Here is a 20,201-nt window from a genome sequence, read left to right as displayed (position 1 = left end):
CATCTATCCATGTTTGCAGTAAAACGTGTTGATTGGAAAATAGAAGAAAACTAATCAAAGCAGCATAATCAAAATTTATTCAATCAATTAACATTTAAAAAGGAATATAATTTAACTGCATAAGTTTAACTGTTGAGTTGCCATTCTTTTCTGCACTTTTTCTCACTCTGTACACATTGTTTTCACTTTTGCCTACATGTTTGTCTATTTCTGTATTCTTGCAATAATATTTTACCTATTGATAATTACTATAGCCTGTGTCATTCTCTCCCAACTCATTTTGGGAGTATAGTAATTTATTTTCAGCAATATAGTAATTTTTAAGCAATATCTAGGGTTAGGGTTGTTGGGTCAAATATTTATCCTAGACCAGCTGGGTCAAAACAAATCAGCCTTGAGTTGCCAAAATGACCCAAACATGTTTGTTTTTCATGAGCGGCAAAAGCGAGATTGCTGTGGATCTCACATCTCATCGAAGCAAATTGCTCCCAAAGAGAATGCATGTGCTGAAAATGCACACATAAACTCCCACAAGCTTGTCCTCATACCTGTAAATAACACATTTGAGCAAAAGTAATGAATGCACATGATTCCTCACACTCTGGTGACATCTGCTCTGGGGCAGGAACGACCTGTGAAGATCCAGAAAAACTGTGTAACACTACTGGCCTCGGCTCAGACTTTGCCCCTGCTTGCACTGGTAATTACTTGACAGCAACTTTATAACACTGATCTGAGCTCAGAAGTGCTGCCACAATCGCTCTGCAAAGTTCTGACTCATCCTGCAGTTCTATGCTCTGGTAATAAAGCCCTCGGAAGCTTTTTAGTCTTAAAATGAGGAGATGAACTTTCCTCTGAGCCGGTGGGAAGAGAGGAAGGAGGGACAGGAATGAAAGGATGAAAAAAGGGTGGAAAGATGCAAGTATTGAACAGGGGAATGTGATGTACTATTTCACGGGTTTGATGTGTAGCAGTTTAGGATCTATGTGACTGTGACTCAGCTGTCACAGAGGATGTGTGTATAATGATGACTGACTCCCCACATCTTGAGATGCTGTCAAAGGAAAGCCTGATGGCCCTTTCAACACAACTCACGTCAGTGCTTCGATACACCCCTTAACAAAAGTGACACCTGTATGCAAAAAGCTATTTATTTATCACTTCTCATAGAATACGCAATGTGCATAATTATGTCTTTGCTCCTTGAAAGTTCAGTGCATTAGGGAATGTTTACATATGAACAATATCATCTAAAAGCCTTGACTCCTTGAAGCACAAATTACTTTTCCCCCTTATCAATCTTTTTAAATTAGTTGCCATTATATGAGACTATTTTAAAACACATTGATACTACTAGGTTGTGAACACATCGTTGCATCCTTTAAGACTTATGTAGTCCGATTCTCCGCTTTTCATTGAGCTGATGTTAATCCACATCTTCACAGCTTCACACTGATCAAAAAGAAGATTACTGCAAAAGTTGGAAAGCTGTGCACATAAACGTATGCATAGTGCCAATAATGGGCTTGTAGGATAGAGTGTACAAACAAACAATAAAGCACTGTTTAAATAAATACACTACTGTTCAAAAGTTTGAGATCAGTATAACTTGTCACCAAGGTTGCATTCATTTGATCAAAAATACAGTAAAAAAGTAATATTGTGAAACATTATAACTGTTTTCTATTCAAATTTATAAAAAAATTCGTGCTCTGCATTTAACCCATCACGCGTGCACACACACAGCAGTGAACACACACACACCGTGAACACACACCCGGAGCAGTGGGCAGCCATTTATGCTGCAGCGCCCGGGGAGCAGTTGGGGGTTCGGTGCCTTGCTCAAGGGCACCTCAGTCGTGGTATTGAGAGTGGAGAGAGCGCTGGACATTCACTCCCCCCACCTACAATCCCTGCCGGTCCGAGACTCGAACCCGCAACGTTTGGATTACGAGTCCGACTCTCTAACCATTAGGCCATGACTTCCCCAGTAATATATTTAAAAATATATATTACTGTATATACTGCACGGCATTTTATGTATAATTATTTTTATTCGTAACTGTTTTAATTCATTTTAAATATTTTTTTAATTAAGTAATTCCTTGTTTTTATTGTTTGTGATTATTTTAATTCCTTTTATGTAAAGCACTTTGAATTACTATTGTGTATGAAATGTGCTATTTAAACAAACTTTGCCTTGCCTAACTGTGATGGCAAAGCTTAATTTTCAGCAGCTATTACTCCAGTCGTGAGTGCCACATGATCTTTCAGAAATCTAAATCTAATATGCTGATTTTTGCTCAAGAAACATTTCTAATTGTAATAAATGTAGAAAACAGCTCTGCTGCTTAATATGTTTGAGGAAATATGTTTTGTGGGTTCTTTCATTAATAGAAAGTTCAAAAGAACAGCATTTATTTTCAAATTATTTTAAACATTATAAATGTCTTCACAATGCACAGTTTAATGTATCCTTGCTGAATAAAAGTATAAACTTCCTCATAACAAACGATTAATAAAAATTATTTTAAAAATCTTTCTTACTCCAAACATTTGAATTAAAAAAAAATGCATGCCTGGGTGATGCCTTAATATTTTCAGAGCTCCTGCAGGTGTGATCTGGTGAAAACACGCATACCCACAGAGTTCATCGTTCCAGACATGCAGTTCATACGATGCAAACAGCTCCTCCCTTTTTCCCTGTGGCTGTAATTCTCTCCTGCTGACAGTAATCATCTTGGCACTCCTTATTAGCACTGAAATGCCAGAGTAGATTCTGTTCTTTAGTATGGAGATTCACAACTCTCTCTCTTTTCCTAGCTTTGATTCTGGCACTGATAAGAGAATATTTTGTGGGTCTGACTCACAGTTTTGAATCTCTGACCTTTACTCTTTGCCATTTTATTCACTGCAAACACCTACAGCTTTGTGCACTGATAAACACAACTCCAGCCCACAACACTTGCTGTTCAGTACCCCAGATCTAACTCTGAATTCTAACATCCAAACTATTGTGAAAAGAATACTCACAGTCGAGAAAGCACCATTTTGGCGACAGCCTCTGAGAAGACAAAGCTTTTGATTGGGTCCCGTCACCTTCCTGTGAATGAAAGGAGAAGAAAATATAGGGTAGGAGATGGGAAGAGAAGAAAGGTTGATAGAATTCCAATTAGTGTCAGTTTTTGCCATTCAAAACAAATGATCAGTATATGAACAGTGCATAAGTTTACTATTTTCATCACACACACACAGACCTGTCATTATTTTCTGTCACATCAATTCTTTCCCTAAAGCACCAAACTGCCAATTGAAGATCTACAGTACATACGTCATGCAACAGAGTCAAATACACACTACAAAGACTACAACCAGCACACAACAAACACAACACCTTCATGCACCATCACTATAAAGAAAGCTGCCATTCTCTACAGAGGCTAAACGCGATCCAAGGCATCCATCCAAACAAAGCACACGGGAGCACTTAGGACCCAGGGGAAATATTCAGGGAACGAAGTTCTGAACGAGTGGATTTAACTTAGAAAGCGCTTACTGTAATTTGTGCTTATTTGAAGTTTCACCCATAACATCTGTCAAGAGGGAATGCTGTAATAACGAGGGTTCTCTTTACGTCTGCAAACAGTCTAGTGTCTAGGAGGCGCTAGAGTGCTCTAACCTCACAGAGAAAGATGTGGGAGAGAGTTAGGATGAATTTCAGAATACTCTGCTTTAGGGATCATGCTAAGCTCTATGTGAAAACAAACTCTTTTACTTATTTGATCTCTCTAGGGGTTTTATGCACTCTCACGGTAAACATGTCTGCCTCCGAGCATACTTTTAGAGTACACAAATGTGCTGCTGAAGTTTATCTAGGTTGGGTTTGTGGAGGCATGTCTATCAAAATCTCATTGTACAAACAGCACTCTCTTTGGTTTTCTGGATTCATTGTCCAGGCTGTATTTCCAGTCTTGTTCCTGAAAGTGCTGCAGGTGTGCCTGTCTCACCTCTCGCAGGTGTCTCACCCACCTGGAGCACCAGCCGCTGCAGAGATGGGTGACACGACACAAAGTCCTGCAGGAGACCCCATTACATTAGATACACACACACACAAAGCCCATTAGATCAGCCCGTCAATTCAGATACATACAGATTGCAGCAGATGGAATGAATGTGAGCATGTAAATTTGAGACTACTCTTCTTATTGAAGAACACTTAATTCTGCCTCAGACACTTACGCAACCTTACTGCCAAGGGTGTTTCGTTAGGACCCGCTGCACAGTGTGTGAGTGTGTGTGTGAACCATTAAACCATAATTTACTGTACACATACCTCTTAACGAAGGCTCTTACTGGTTTGTTTTTCAGTTATACTTGTATAACAACTGTAACTTGATGGGAATGTATGAACTTAAACAAGGCCAGAATGAGATGCCATGAATTAATAAGATAATCTATACCAGGGGCTCTCAACAACTGGTGGCTCGCAACAGTAGTGAAAAAACAATGGTAAATGCAAATAGTAATGTTCAGCTAACCCCACAAATGAGCACAGTCACAACAGTAAATTATTAGAATAACTTTTAAAAAAGGAGGAGAAAACACTGCATTATTTTTAGTTGCTGACGTCAGACTGTGTGTCTGATTAAACTGCAGTATTTAATTTGTCGCTTCACACAAACAGGCTACATGAAGCGGATGCTGGCATGGATTCAAAATATATTATTACATAAGGCTGAATATGGGTTCATTTGCAAAAGGACAAACATTGTTTGCACACATCCCGATTTGTTTTGTCAGTGAATTGTTGTCTAGACAGCATGACATCGTCAGAATTCAAAAGACAGTTTTCTTATTTCATTTGAATAATTATGCATATTGCTGGACTAACACAATTTTTAATGTTTGATTTTTGGGCAACATTTTACAATAAGGTTCAGTTTGATAACATTGGTTATTTTTGTTGGTATCATGTATAAACAATAAACAATATAAAAAGTCATTCATCAAAACATCATTTATACTATAACTAGATTCATGATAATTAATTAACATTAACCTAGGACATAGATGAATAAACAATTTCTGTACAATAATTTAAAGGGATGATTAACCCAAAATGAAAATTCTGTCATCATTTATGAACTTGTATGATTTTATTTCCTCTGTGGAATACATGAGAAGATAATGTTTTTATTTTCATCCATAAAATGGCAGTCAATGTTCACCAAAATTGCTTAGTTACCAACTTTTTTCTAAAAGATCTTCTTTTATGTTCCACAGAGGAAAGTCATAAAGTCATGGAACAATATGACGGTGAATAAAAGATTTGAAATGAATTTGTTCATTGATCTCATAATACCTATTTCATTAACGGTTGTTCATAAGGGTGTTGCAGATCTTTGCTACTGTATAATAAACTATTTGTTTATGTACAATCTAGTAGATGTAGATGTACAATCTGGGTCCTGAAGCACAATTCAGTTGAGCACCACTGCTCTGTACTGTAGTGCAGTATAACTTCTCCCTCATTATATTCTGACTCTGACTGACTGTTCCCATCATTAATCAAACGCTAACACCCTCTCCTCCTCTCTTTTCCTATCCTCTTCATTTCTCACTTTTACCCTACTCCATCTGTTAACCCCACCCTCTCATTTTTTACCTCCTGTAGTCTCTCGATGTGAGTTCGGCAGGTTTCCAAATCACCGTCTCCCGGGACAACGATGAGACCCAGTGGAATTGCTGCAAAAAGGAAAGAGACGAAAAGAGAAGTTAAAACGAGGGATGAGGAGAAGAAACATAATCTTTCTATCACTCTCACAGTAACAGTCTGCTGTGTGTTGTGAAAAACTTGGCCCACATTCTTTCCTCTCAGGAGATACTGATCAGCAGTGGGAGAAAGAGTAAAAATAAAAGAAAGAAAGAAAGAGGCTATTTTCAATCATGTAACATATAAGCTAGTGTGTCTCTATCTTTGTGAATACATCTGCAAGCAGAAGAGTTGATGATTTTGATTTACGGCAGTTGTATGCAACACGCACCGGCTCAGATCCGATCAAACTCATTCAAACTAATCCACAGATTCATCATGAAACAAGGTCAGACAGTAATAGATTGTGATGGGGAGGATGTGGCAATTTTATCTGCACTAAAGCCTAAACCACTGCAGGCATTTTGGAGACACATGGCTGTAGGCCTGCTCTAACAAGTGCTGTCAGTGAGAGAATAAGATGAAATATGATGTTTCCGCAGTGGTTGCTGAGGGTACATGTGTCCTCTCATGCATATGGATATTCTCAAGTCCAAGTCACTTTAGAGGAAAAGGGTAAAAAGCACAGATCCCACACTGAGATCCTAACTGTAGCGTGATACACTCAAGCACCCTGAGCGTTATGAAGATACTGTAGTGTACATTTGAAAGCTGGAGGAGCAGTAGTCATGCCCTACCCTGAGCAGAGTCTTACACGCTTCAGAGAGGCAGGGTAATATTTATAAATTAAATGAGCATTCTCAAGAGGACGGCAAGTTTCTCTGACAAAGTGGGAAGTGAGAGAGCGAGACAGAGAGAAAGCGACAGGGGAAGCAGGAAGACACGAGCAGAGAGATGGGAGAGGTCTCTTCCATTGAGGAATGTTGGGTTGCTTAGCAACATCTGAACAGTCATTTCCAAATCAATTCAGGTTTTTTCTGCGCTCTCTCTCTTTTTGTTTAGTTGGAGGTATTGTCAAGACTCTTCTGAAGAGTGACTGACAGCAGTGAGCAAATGAGACAAGGATGTGTGGTATATTTTCGTATCACAAAAGAGAGAGTACAGAACAGCTGTATGAACAGCAAAGAGCTAATCGCTTTCTTACAGTTGACGCACTTTAAAAGTTTAATTTCAGTCAAACTAAAGCAGTAATTTGTCTTTTTATGATGTTAAATGAACATCATGGCACTCTGACTAACTGGCCTAGATAATGTGATGGTAGCTAAGCTTCGTGCAACATGTATACAAGTTAATCACGCCACAATTTGTCTCAGCATAGTGCGCTTCTGAAAAACAGAGGTGACGTGCAATGAGTATTTAATACTTCAATTATCTGATTACGCATTCTGTCATGTATACTTAGACAAATAGCTTGATTAGAACTGCACATGTACTGTATATGCACTTACTATTGCTTGCTCTCATGCACACACACACACACACACACACACACACACAAACATTCTTGCCCACCTAGCAGGTTAAAACATATCTTTTATAATTTATTGAAAAGCTGAGATTTGATTTTTGGGAACGGTTGCTGATATATCGCCAAAACCAGAAATGTGTAACGTTAAAATCTCTAATGGATCGGCACAAATTGCTCTGTGTCAAAATACAATAGGAGCATAAAGCTGCATCTGAATGTATTCTCAATTCCATCCTTACACACCATAATGACTCACTGTAGAAATAGGACGACACCTAGTGCTGAGAAATACAACTGCAGCTTGAATCATGTACTCTTACAAAAAAACAAATGAAATATTTTTAATAAAATCTCAAAAGATTTCTGTCCACTGAGTGTGCTAACATGCGGCCATATCCACTATAGACATCTGCTTGTTAAGTCGTCACAGAAATACGGTTTCTGGGTTTCTGAGTCCAAGTCTCCACTCCGTTTCAAGTGAGAACAATAGGATCTCTCAACAGAAGTTTATGAGCACTGCTTATTTAAAGCACAGATTTAAGCTAAGCTTTTCAAAACGTATGGTATACACTACAGTCTCTGCACTCGCAGCGTCCCAGACACCAATATTTTATCGATTCAGAAAAAAAAAGAAACTCTGTCTGGTCAACTGAGATTTCTGTATGGAGACAAAGGTTAGGATTGTGATATTTCAGTAGTATTATAATAGCACACAGTGAGTGTACACTAGCACCGTATTATGTTTGCTTTTGAGATGTGATAGAGCACTTGAAAACCGGCATGCGTGACATCAGACTTAACAAGTGGACTGAGGAGGACCAGTTTCCCTCCTTCCCCCCACACACACAGCTCTGTTTTTTTTTTGGAATGACAATAACTTAATTTTAACATAATTCTGCGAAAATAGGGAAGTCCACACCATAACAATAACAACACAGAAGAATGATATCGTTGGAATGTCAACAGTAAAATAAGATAAACAATAAAAACATTGACAGCCTGCAAGAGTTTGAAAGAGTCTGCACATTTAAAGCGGCACAAGACATAACAGCACTTTGTGCTTATAATAAACAGAACAGTATTGTTCAATGGTGTGAACGCTAATATATTTATCATAATAGCTATCTTTACAGTTATCATTCTTGGTGTGAACAGGCCATTAGACCTAGAATTTTGTTTAAGTTCTTATTACTTTTTCTTTATTTTCTTAAATCCCTTTCAATCATTTAATTCCTTTAATTATTACTTTAATTAAGAACATAACTCTTCCCCCTCCAGCATTCAGGACATGGTTATGGCTTTGAACAAACCCTTTAATCACAGCAAGTGTATTCTCTGGACTGTAATGTCTGCGTTTTATACTTACAAGCTTCTTTGAGTTTCTCCTTATCGTAGTGCAGAGCTTCATAATCATGCATGCTGATACGGCTCACTCTGATCCGTAATCGTTCTGGAAATGGCTGCTGACTGCTGGATGAAAAAAAAAAAAAAAAAAAGGATGTACAGCACAAAATTAAGCTTTTGATAACAGCTGTGTGTAAGAGTGAGTATGCTGTCTTGGCTAGGTACAGTGTCGCTAAACTAATTAAATCTGTCTCCACTTCCGATATTTAGCTTTTTAAACGGGGTTTCATTACGGGCCTATCGGCCATCGATACAATTCGTTCACCTTGAATCGGCCAAGTGTGAAATTAACAAAACCTCAGAGAGAGAGAGCGATTATCTAATTTAAGCAGGACTAAGCAAGCTTGTCTGTCCTTAGCAGCCATTTATGGGGGTAATATATTCACTTCAAGTGTCAAGGAAAAGAAACGAGACGGTGACAGTGAATAAATCACACTAAATTTTCACACTCAATAGAGAGAGACATCAATCCAGCAGTTTAACTTTCTGCTCACTCTGACTATTTTTTAAACATCAGCTCATACCAAATAAATGTATGTGTATCTACACGCATCTTGGTGCTGCTCCCTTTTAAAGAGCAGTCATGCTCTTTAAATCTCATTCAGAAATTGCAGACCATATCGTTGATATCACATACATACCCTGCGTTTTGCTATATACCGGTACTGGTGATAACCGTGATATTTAATATTATTAATATTATACATGATAATATTGTAAATAATCCATCACCAGTTACTGGTTGAATCCAGCAGCAATAACATATTACTAATGCCACACAAAATGTCACATTGCCGGAGATAGCGCAGCCAAGAAAAGTTTTTGTGGTGTTAGACACCCTAAATAAGTTATTTTTGTTCAGTTATAGTTTTTAACTCTCTGCCTGCCATTTTACACTCTTATTTTGAGTGGGATTAATTGGCTAAAAAGAGAAAACACAAAAGAGACAAAGTTAAAGATGAATTCGACTTGACGGGATTTTGAAAAAAAATTTCCATAGATCTTGCAAATAATATCATTAATCTTTTTGCCACGGTACCCATGTAGTAAATATATTACATACACACACATATATATATCTCGAGTCAGCCATAATATACACACAGCATCCATATGTTGCACTCACTCATTGAGCAGTGGTATTGATGTGCGTCTCTTGGTTTTCTGCACCATGTTGGCCTGGTTTCTCAGGGAGATATGAATAACAGATGGAGCTAGTTTGCAAGGCTCGCCATCCACCTGCATGGGGATTGACTTAAAGGTGGTGAGGATGACTTCACGACACTGATTTAACCTCTCACCATGACCTCCGACCTGCAGCGTGGCCTACAGTCATAACAAACAATACAGAGACTGTAAATTCACCAGTCGTACTATAAAAACTAACCTCACACTAATTCAGGTAGGTGAAACATACCAGTGACGTCATTGTGAATCCAATGACCTCAATGCAGCCATCATCATGACGCTGAGGCTCAAAGTCATGATGCTCGCTTGGGTTGCCCCATGGCATAGTGCCCGCACAGTACCTGCGATTAACATGAACATCCAAACATGCAGACTCTTCACAAAGAATTATGTAGAACATTCAGCTTTGCCATCACAGGAACACATTTTTAAATACATTCAAATAGAAAACAGTTATTTTAAATTGTAAAAATATTTCAGAGTATTTACGGTTTACCTCTTTCAAAAACATCTTACATACTTCAAACTTTTGAACGGTAGCATAAGAAAGAACAAATCACAGAAAATGATTTAATGTGTTACCTGGGGATATTGAGGAAGACCAGACATTGCAGCTTCAAATCCTGCACTTTAGAGGTCAAATCTGTGCCGTCACACTTCAGAGAATGAGAAGAAAGTGGTATAAACTGATTATGTCAGCAAACCAAACCAACAGTCAGCAGAAAAAGGTTGCAACTCAAATTTATGCACACTATCTCTCAGTGCTAAAGCCCAAGAGGAAGACATGCAAACAAACAAGCATACAAAAACAGAGTCGAACCTAAAAAAAAACACAGCAAATTAATTTGCATTTCAAAACACACACAGGCATGCACATATTTCCCCTCTTGTTCTGCACAAATGGTTATTTGTTTAGTTCAACTCCATACGTACCACCACTCTAATGTGTTTAGCCAGGTCTTTGGAGCTGCCCATCAAGAAATCAGAAAACGCTGTCTGTAGAAAAAAGGAAAATCATTTGCATTTCAGTCAACACCAACTCACTGTCACTTGTTTCTATGCATTGTTTATTGATTGGCAAATCTGAATGTTAGTTATATAGACTGTAAGAAAGAGGTGGGGATAGGGTGGACTAAATGATTAGAGAAGCCCAGCATACTAGAAGATCCAGTTATGATATTCCGATTAAGAATCACAATGTATTAAAATAAAAAAATAAAACATGCATGAATCATTTATAATTAGATCAAACTGACAGGATGAAAGTGAGCACTTTGAGAGGACTCAGCTGTTTGAGTTTGTGTGTTTCACTTACCCCTGCGTAGAACATTTTGTTTCTGAATCGGCTGTTAAATTTCTCAGGGTTGGCCTCTGAAGAGTAAGAGGACAAACCATAATTAATCTCAATTAGCACCAATGAATCTGACCTTGCAGAAGAAACTCAAGCCTTAACTCTTACACAGCCACTGTCTTTTTATTAAATAGTCACATTTATATGACAGAATAGTGCCTTACACCAACCTCGGGATTCATGGAACTCTAAAGTCACATGAGCATCAAACCCAAGGCTGAAGTAATTATTGAAGACGTCCAAAGGGAGCTGTGGAGCAGAGAAACATCAGTCACTCTTCAGCTACTTACACACTGATACAAACAGAAACAGCACTGCAAGTGGAGCTCTTACGGTACCTTGTCTGTCACCTGCTCATCTCTTTCCTCTGGCCCCGTCTCTGGGTTGGGCTTCACAATAAGATTCCATCGATCCAGCTGTACAATATTCCCATCCTCAACGTGAGATAGGATTTTACTCAGAGGTTCATCTGTGTAACCCTACGTGCATAAAGTTGTACAAAATATGCCCATTCAGCAAACCATTATATAAATGGATGAGCAGACTATGCTACATGAATTACAATAAAATTTAGACTGATGTTTGGAATGAATGTGTCTGACAGTGCAGAGTTCAAATCGAAGTTCCACTCACCCCACCCCAGTTTAGCGTCCTAGCGAGGTCATTTCCCGTGCCCAAAGGAAGTACTGCCACAGCAGGAGAAGGGTTTAGCTGCAGCTGATCAAGAGCGGATAAAATCCAGCCCACCTGAGACAAAGAATCAGTTAACGTGAGTGTGTGTGTGCGTGCATGTGAAAGAGAGAGACAGAGAAATGCACAAAATGTTCAAAAAACATTTAAACAAAATACCTAAAAATATAAATGTCCCTATCAGATGCACATACGGCTAATCATACAATACCTAATTAACAAACAAGTTAGAGTTAGACATCTTGTTTTGTAAAATCACATCAATCCTAGAGAACCTCACAGAAAAACACATGAGATTATGAATATATGGAGCGTTTAACTCAGCTGTTCAGCAGGGTGTAAAACGAGTGATGGGAAGGGTGGATTAAAACTCCTTATTTCAATTGGACTTAAGGCATTATTCCCAAACTTCTCTCTCATGGATCAAAGTCAGGGTATGAAATATGACTGCGTTCAGATTCCACTTTAACACTCTTAATTACTCACACAAACGGATTACGGAGATGTGACAGCATGGGGTAAACCAGGACACACACATCAGCACTATATGTCAGAAAACTCAAACACATGACTCATCTGAATAGTGAATAGTATTATGACTCAAGAGAATCATCTCTCGCGCTGCTCACAGGCTGGGAGATAAGACTGCAGTGCCACCTCCTACTGGAGGGGTTCATAATTCCTACATTATCCATTCGCCTAACAACTACAAAAGGTGATCACAGACTATTTGTTAGCAGATTATTTTGTCATATATAGACACACACACACTCCCTCACTCACCGTGCCATCCCCACCACAGGCCAAAATTCTCAAGTTGTGAACTTTGCGATACATCTCCAAGCTAAAATATATAAAAAGAATGAATATACATAAAAATATCAATCATCTTATTGAAGCACATCATAACAATGGGACTAGGGATGCACGATACTGGATTTTTGCCGATATCCGATATGCCGATATTTTTCAACTTATTTTGCCCGATACCGATATATTTTACATATCGGTAAAATATATCGGTAACAACACCAAGTCTCTCCAGTGCAGAAATTATAAGCAAAATATTTTTAATTTTGGTTAGTTTTTAACTAGAAATAATTTATTAGAATGAAATAAAAAATAATGAAGGTTTTTTAACAGTACATTGAAGCTTTGAAAATAACTATAAATAAACTATATCAATCGCTGCATTCCCCCCCCCCCACCCCAGAAAGATGCAGTGTTAACCCTAACATTTAATTTTAAGATTTAACATTTGTAGATGGTCTAAAACAAAAGAGCTGTAAAAATTCAGAAAATCTTTTAGAGCTCATGATTTGTTTAAAAAATGAAACATGTTACACATTAATGCATAAATCAGTATATAAAAAATTATTTAATTTACAAGTGTCATATTAGTGATTTATTTTTCATGTAAGCTATAGCTTCTGACCTTTAACTCAAAATATACTCATTATTTTATGACATCAATTACTGCTTTATTTAATCAGAAACACAGTCTAAATGTTATTTATGTAGGCTATTTTACTTTTAACTTAATTAGAAGTAGGCCAACAGGGCCCCCTACAGGCCCCCCCCAATAGAACAAACGTCTGGAGCGATAAGAGAAACATACAAAATGTGCAGGGGGGGGACTGGAATTGAGAACCGCTGGATTAAATGCAGCAATCCAAAACAGTCACTTTGCTTCAAGGAGGAGCCACACTGCTGACGTGATCTAATCACTAGCACACCTTGAGCACATGTGAGTTAACCCATTCCTCTTATCGGCAAGACATATCGGCATAATTTTTCATATCAGCTGATTCCGATATATAAATCCGATAATATCGTGCATCCCTAAATGGGACAGATAAGTATTGTTCTTCTGAAGCATGGCAACCCTACGAACCATGATGGAACTAACTGCTTTTGATGATGAAAAACTAAGAAAAGCTGTTAAAGGGGTTCGGATGTCAAAAACAGGGAACCCCTGTGGTGAAGTATTCCACATCCAGGTACTGACCCTTCCTGAGGACCCCCCTGATTGAGATCAAAAACCTGCCGAGGGTTCAGATACCACAGAAAGGACTGGATGATTTTAGCTCCCTGAGAGAAAATGAGAGAGAACAGGGGGGGGTTGATATAGGTGATTATTATTTTTGTGTGTAATTATTGCATATAAATGCATCATTCATTCATTATTAATATAATTAATACTAAATAATTACTTCTTATTTTTGCTATAGCTTGTAATAATAATACCTGGTTTCCCCCACTCTTTGGGTTTACAAACACCAGCAGTGGCTTCATGAGTTGAGAGGGAATAGGTCTCACAATGAAGGGTTTCCATCGAGCCTCCTGGTAAAGAAGAAAAACAGAGAGACTGGGATGAAGATGTAAAACCCCCCCCAAAAAGTTGCTTATTTAATTGAATCATCCTCTGCCAAACTAAACAATTACTTGGTTGTACTCATACCTCTGCTCCTTTCTTGCTAGATTTGCGTTTGAAAGACGTTCGTTTCTTCTTTTTGCTTGACTTTAGTGAGGACTATGATTAAAAAGTAGCACGATAACATTACAAAAGCACTCCACAACGAAATCACATTCATTAAAAACAAAATGGAAAACTACAGTACCTGTGGATGAAAAGATTTACATTTCAGCATAAAAATCTTTGGTTCTATACAGTTTTTGAGCGTTCAAAATTCATGGAAAAAACAGAACACAACTGCCATTTTTTTTATTTCTTTAAACTTTTTACTTATTCTAAATGAACAAAGAATGCTGTCTCATACATTTTGTATGTTAGAGTTTTTAAACAATTCAAGAAGACAAAAACATTTCAGAACAGAGTAAAACAGAGCAGAACAGAAATTGCAGGCAGAACGCCTTGGGGTTTGCATCTCACGTTTTACATTTAATTTAGCCATAGAGATGCTGATAGCACTGCTTAATAATATACACAGCCACCAAATTCAATTCATTATCTAATTCAATTTGAGGATGTTTCCTATACAACTGCCTAACAACCCTAATAGAGAAGTAATGTGTTTAATACCTGAGGTCGGCGAACTCGTATGATCCAAGTAGGAGGTACTATAACGGCGGCATGTGCTCCTAATGAACACGGTTCTTCTATCTGCTGCAGCATAAAGCATGTCACCTTATTATGATACTGCAGACAGACAGAGAAAGAGAGGAACGTTACACACATTTACATACTCTAAAATATGAAAACACACTATTGCAAATAGCCTGAGAGACTTACTGCTTGTTTGCACCAGGAGCAGCTAATGGCTACAATCTCTTTACTGTGAAAGGCAAATTTCTGCTGAAACCCCTGTAGGTGGAGATCAGATTCTGTTATAAACTTTAGACTTCATTCCTTAGCCTTTTGAAATGTACATGTAATACATGTAATGTCTCAAACACATTATGTCTGAACACTTGTGATCCTTTATACCCACCTTTCCACACTGTTTGCATTTGCCCTCTTGTCTTCTCCGATGGACCCAGTGGTGTCGTACTATTGCAGGCTGCCATAAAAAAATAAAATAAAATAAAAACATACAAGACCTTATATAGCTGTGCCATCCACAGATTATGACAATCTGTGCTAAAAATGCCACATCAAAAGAGTAATGTTGTGGGGTTATGCTGTGGGGCATCGAGATACAATTTGAAGGAGCAGACAGCAGAACAGAAATCATGAGAACAGAAAACCTCTGGAGATGTATTAAAAATGTCTGTAAATGAGTTGAACACCATGATGAAATGCCTGTATGGGTGTTGGAAAATTAATACTTAAATACTTTGGGTAAAAATGCCCTTAGACATACCCATATGCAAGATAATTCAGATTTTATTAAGCTATAAAAATCAATATTATAAGTTTTTGCAGTTTTAAGTTGTCTTTTAGGGTTAAGTGTTATAGTTTGGGCTTACCAGACAGGAGTGGCACAGATGTGATGTGATTACAGAAAATAGAGCGCACTGTGATTCCCCTTATAATAACTATAATGCCCTGTTCAATTTCTGACACTTCCCACACTTGTGTTACTTCAGACAGTACAAACAGATTTGAAACTATCGCACAATGTTCATTTAAATAAACAACATTTATTTGTGGATCATCATTATCTATTTGCTGTAAACACAAAACTTGAACTAATCTAACTAGTTAGTTTGTAGTAACTGTAATTAGATTTATGTAAAAACAACAGAAACGCACAAGCCCTCATTTAGCCAAGTAAAGTAGTCATCCCAGCTGTGTGAAAGTGTGTGTGATACCTGTGTGATAGAGGTGTGCGCACTACATTTAGCTGCAGCACCTCTCATTTGCTCCAAAGCATGGCGACCTCTGAAAGCTCTGCGTCGCCAGGTATGCTAACCCACCAAGGCAAGATGGGAAACAGGAAGCGACAGGGCACACAGAGGGAGCAGAAGTGCAATGGAAGGACAGGGATGAGGAGACAAGGGATGGATTATAGCAGTGAGAGCGACATAGGGGACGTGTAAAAGGAAAACGGAGGGTAAAAAAGGGTAAAAGAAAGATTTAAACAGCAAACAGCACCTGCCCTTAAAGTGTGTGTGTATAAAACAGTCTGGGGTCATTCAGACAGCTACTTATAAAACGTAAACTTACAAATAACAATGAAGAAAATGAAGAACTTATCTTAAAATTTAATTTATAAATAATAAAAATACAATGATGAGAAAACGGTCTCTTAGCAGACTGCTGTTGGCTGTTTATATCAAGCTATGAAGGTTTTACACCAATAAGTTTGACAGAATCAGAAAACAGGCAGAATGGGAGAGATATTTAGAAAATAAAGAAAAGAAGAGGAAAAGAAGAAACTCACTTCCCGGACGTTCCGTGAACCGGACTCCCTGAAAGATGGTTTACATCTGAAGTTTATCTGAAAGAAAATGAAAAAGTCTGATTTCTACAATACTATTCAGTATTTGCCCTAATTTAAAGGTGCAATAGGTGATTGTCTTCAGAAACATTTTTTGTTATTCTGGTTGAAAGTCTTTATATATTCTGTGGAAGGTGTAGGACCAAGAAATGTTCGTCCAATCAAAACGCTCGCTCCAATCGTTTTAACTGGCTTTCCTACCTGCCTGTGTCAACGTATGTATTTGCATACCTCTGCGCACCCTGTTCGCGCAGACGCTGTGCAGACAGAGCAAGAATGGCAGGCAAACACCAACAACCCAATTTCTTTCCTGGTATTGTAGTATGTTTACTAACTGTCCTATGAAGTTTTCTCACTGGTAAATGACACATGATGTAGCCCCAGCGGTTCCCAATTCCAGTCCTCGCACCCCACGCTTTGCATATTTTGCATGTCTTGCTTAGTTAACACACCTGATTCAGATCATCAGCTCGTGAGGAACGTCTCGCTACAGCCCACAAGATCCAGGGGGCGTGGTTGGATCCAGATCCAACTCCTCTCCCCTTACATATACCTAAACCTACCCATCTCCACCCCCTGATCCCTAAACCCACCCCATCTCCACCCCTAAACCTACCAATCTCCACCCCCTAGATGTGGATCCAACCACGCCCCCTGGATCTTGTGGACTGCAGCGAGCCCTACTTGCAGCTCGTTAGAAGAGAGCTACGTGCATGAACTGTTGTCCGATGGACATGCTCCCTACACAGTGTTCATTGCTCCCTACTCCCTGAGAAGGGGAAATCCATTGAAGATTATTTCACTTCGGTACATTCACTCACAGATTTGCGCTGCACAGAGTCTTCATACACAGACGAAACTTACTAGAGAAGTGTGAAGTGTGACATAACATACCTCTGTAAATAAATGATATTTAAATTCACGTCTCGCTACACTTTAATGCCCTTTGTATGGAACATACGCTTGAACTGGAATCATGGAGGAATCTGGTGATGTCCACTTCGCAGGGCACTTATGACTTAAGATCGAACAGAACAACCATCGTACGCGATAAGCTATACATATGAAATGTGCAGAGCGGGGAGGGCGCGAGGACTGTAATTGGAAACCGTTGATGTAGCCTATTGTAGTAATTTAATGCTGTCTCTGTCTGGTATTCTGCTCTTTGAGCATATGTGTGTTCAGGGGGCTTGGCTTTGGACGGCGATTGCAGGGAGGGTGGGACGTTCGCTTTCAGTGCTATAAAGTTAGCATTTTCCGAGGTCTCCTATTGCACCTTTAAACGCTAAGAATGAAACATATAGTAGCTCATAAAAACCACAAACTGATGTATTGTTTTCCAGAAAACATGCTCAGATTTGGAGATTTCCAACTGAGCTCAATAATACTAAAGAGGGAAAAAGAAATTTGGGAATTTTAAAAGCGTATATGAGAACAGAACAAAAACCAGAAGCACCACTTGCCTTTATATCTTCTCTGAGTTTGTTAAACTGATTAGTGTGAAGTATGATTAAAATCATCCCAGATCAAACATCATTTCACCACAACAGTGTTAATTTTGGCAGGCATTTTTGATTTAGTCTTAGTCTTTATCTTGAGACGAAAAAGCTTAATAGTCTTAGTCACATTTTAGTCATTTGAGTCTTTCATAGTTTTAGTCGACGAAAAGTCATTGCATTTTTGTCAACTTTTAGTCATTACTTTTAGTCAAACTGCAGTTACCAACATTTATTTTGGTAGCTATTTTATATGTAGTATTCAAACAAAAATAGTCATTAATTCTTCTCTCTTTAGACCAAATCAATTAAGCTTAGTTATGAGAAATTTGAATCAAGGATTGAATTTGGAAAAACTGGAATAAATTTTAATTTTTTGGTAGAGATATAAATTAAACTAATTTTTCAGATACAGTAGGTTTACTTAACAAGTATACATTTAACATCTTTTGTTGGTTAACATTTATGACAGATAATTAGGAATGCTGTCCATTTAAGACGGAAGGTATGCATGTAATAGCCTACTGACATACATTCAGTTTTCACCCACCTGTTTAAGCTCACTTAAACCATAACGGACTGTATTTCAGTGAGATGCTCTACATGAGAGACATTTGGACTGCTGTGTGTGTATTTGAGCACTGAGAACTGATCGCGCGCTGTATGAGAACTGAAGAAGTGGAGCGTGCACGAGAGAGAGCACTTCTATCAGAGCGTTCAGTATCAGTCTTCTATCGCACCTTCATTGACTTTAAGTTAATCGACAATGAATTGCTAGTTCGCGTTTTGGTAGCCTATCCGTCCACCGCGGCTGCCATGCAAACGCCCCTTATCCAATGACAGAGACACACATTTTGAAAGGCAAGACAGTTAATTTAGCCTATAGGATGTATTTTGAATGTCTGGTAGTCCTCAAATAACATTTTAGTACCGTCTCGTCTTGTTAATGAAGACGCTCATAAATTTCGTCATAGTTTTTATCATCAGATATTAGTTTTAGCTCGTCGACGTCTTGTCTTAGTCACAGAAAAAAGGTTCGTTGACGAATATTTTTCGTCGTCGTCTTCGTCAACGAAATTAACACTGCACCACAATCAGCCCCACATACCAGGCATAAACTGTTGAAGACACCGCCAGATTCAATACTGAGCACACAGAATCTGTGCCTCGTGGATAAAATAAAACTCCACCATCCTGTCAATGACTTGCCCAAATCACACTGATAGTGATTAAGGTACTAATAAGAAAAAGAATATGTCTGGCAAGAAAACCTTTCTGAATTGCATGGTTAAACCAGATTTTGTCTTAACTTCAAACCAATTAAGTTATCAAAAAATTGGATGATCCCTTCACAGGCTGGATCGACTGAGAGCTGAAGTGGCTGCAGATGTTAACAGATTCTGTTATTTGGCTGTTCTAGGTTTATCAGGCCAGGCAGTCACCAGTCTTTACAAAGATCAGATGTGTGAGTGATCCATTAGCCCCAGCCGAGTCTGAGAAAAAGCTAGAGGGTTTCTCACTCTGAATGATGGGTCTTTGAGAGGCACCTCATCAAGCCCCTCCCCTTGGGGCGGAGCTTTCCAGTCCAATAACTGAAGGGAGGAACACGTATGGTCTGTCATGCAGTGTCAGATCATGTCTCTACCTTAGCGTTGCCACTGGTAACGGGACTCACTTTTTCCAGCTGTTCAATGCAGATGGAGTGAACTACAATCTTGCAAGCAGCACACTTTTTCCGAGCAACAGACTTTTGCTGTGAAAACCAGGAAAAAGAGAAATTAGATTTACTCTGACAGAGGTGATCTTCACTTGATACAAAATGAACAATCAAAATAACTAAATCATGATTTAAAGCACATAATTTGAAAGTTGAAATTAAGCAATGCATTCTGCAAGCCAGCCACCAGGGGGAAGCATTACACTGAGAGAGAAAATATGAGTGAAAAAGAGAAATGTGTGCAATTGAGAGATTCTCTTTTTCCCCCTT

At 38.5% G+C, this 20,201-nt stretch overlaps 1 protein-coding gene across 9 annotated transcripts in view; it reads right to left on the bottom strand.

Moving 5' to 3' along the window:
- LOC306846292 (diacylglycerol kinase zeta-like) overlaps positions 1-20,201 on the bottom strand; it is a 131,699-nt gene that overhangs the window by 22,983 nt on the left and 88,515 nt on the right. For 4 of the 9 annotated variants that reach the window (XM_079379557.1, XM_079379561.1, XM_079379559.1 and 1 more), the window contains 20 exons: positions 19,890-19,967; positions 16,662-16,718; positions 15,267-15,335; positions 15,068-15,139; positions 14,858-14,974; positions 14,276-14,347; positions 14,062-14,157; positions 13,823-13,905; positions 12,598-12,658; positions 11,758-11,871; positions 11,463-11,603; positions 11,295-11,373; positions 11,089-11,144; positions 10,707-10,769; positions 10,356-10,429; positions 10,003-10,114; positions 9,712-9,911; positions 8,548-8,651; positions 5,666-5,745; positions 3,034-3,103 (listed from right to left, as the gene is read on the bottom strand). In XM_079379557.1, coding sequence (XP_079235683.1) covers positions 3,034-3,103; positions 5,666-5,745; positions 8,548-8,651; positions 9,712-9,911; positions 10,003-10,114; positions 10,356-10,429; positions 10,707-10,769; positions 11,089-11,144; positions 11,295-11,373; positions 11,463-11,603; positions 11,758-11,871; positions 12,598-12,658; positions 13,823-13,905; positions 14,062-14,157; positions 14,276-14,347; positions 14,858-14,974; positions 15,068-15,139; positions 15,267-15,335; positions 16,662-16,718; positions 19,890-19,967 — 1,798 coding nt within the window. Of the gene's footprint in view, positions 1-3,033; positions 3,104-5,665; positions 5,746-8,547; positions 8,652-9,711; positions 9,912-10,002; positions 10,115-10,355; positions 10,430-10,706; positions 10,770-11,088; positions 11,145-11,294; positions 11,374-11,462; positions 11,604-11,757; positions 11,872-12,597; positions 12,659-13,822; positions 13,906-14,061; positions 14,158-14,275; positions 14,348-14,857; positions 14,975-15,067; positions 15,140-15,266; positions 15,336-16,661; positions 16,719-19,734; positions 19,968-20,201 lie in introns of those variants that run through there. The other 5 variants (XM_079379558.1, XM_079379560.1, XM_079379556.1 and 2 more) reach the window with 3 other exon arrangements.

The sequence above is a fragment of the Barbus barbus genome (assembly GCF_936440315.1).
Source record: "Barbus barbus genome assembly, chromosome: 1".
NCBI lineage: Eukaryota > Metazoa > Chordata > Actinopteri > Cypriniformes > Cyprinidae > Barbus > Barbus barbus.
Note: the sequence above shows the minus strand (reverse complement) of the source record. Positions and strands in the feature narration are given on the sequence as shown.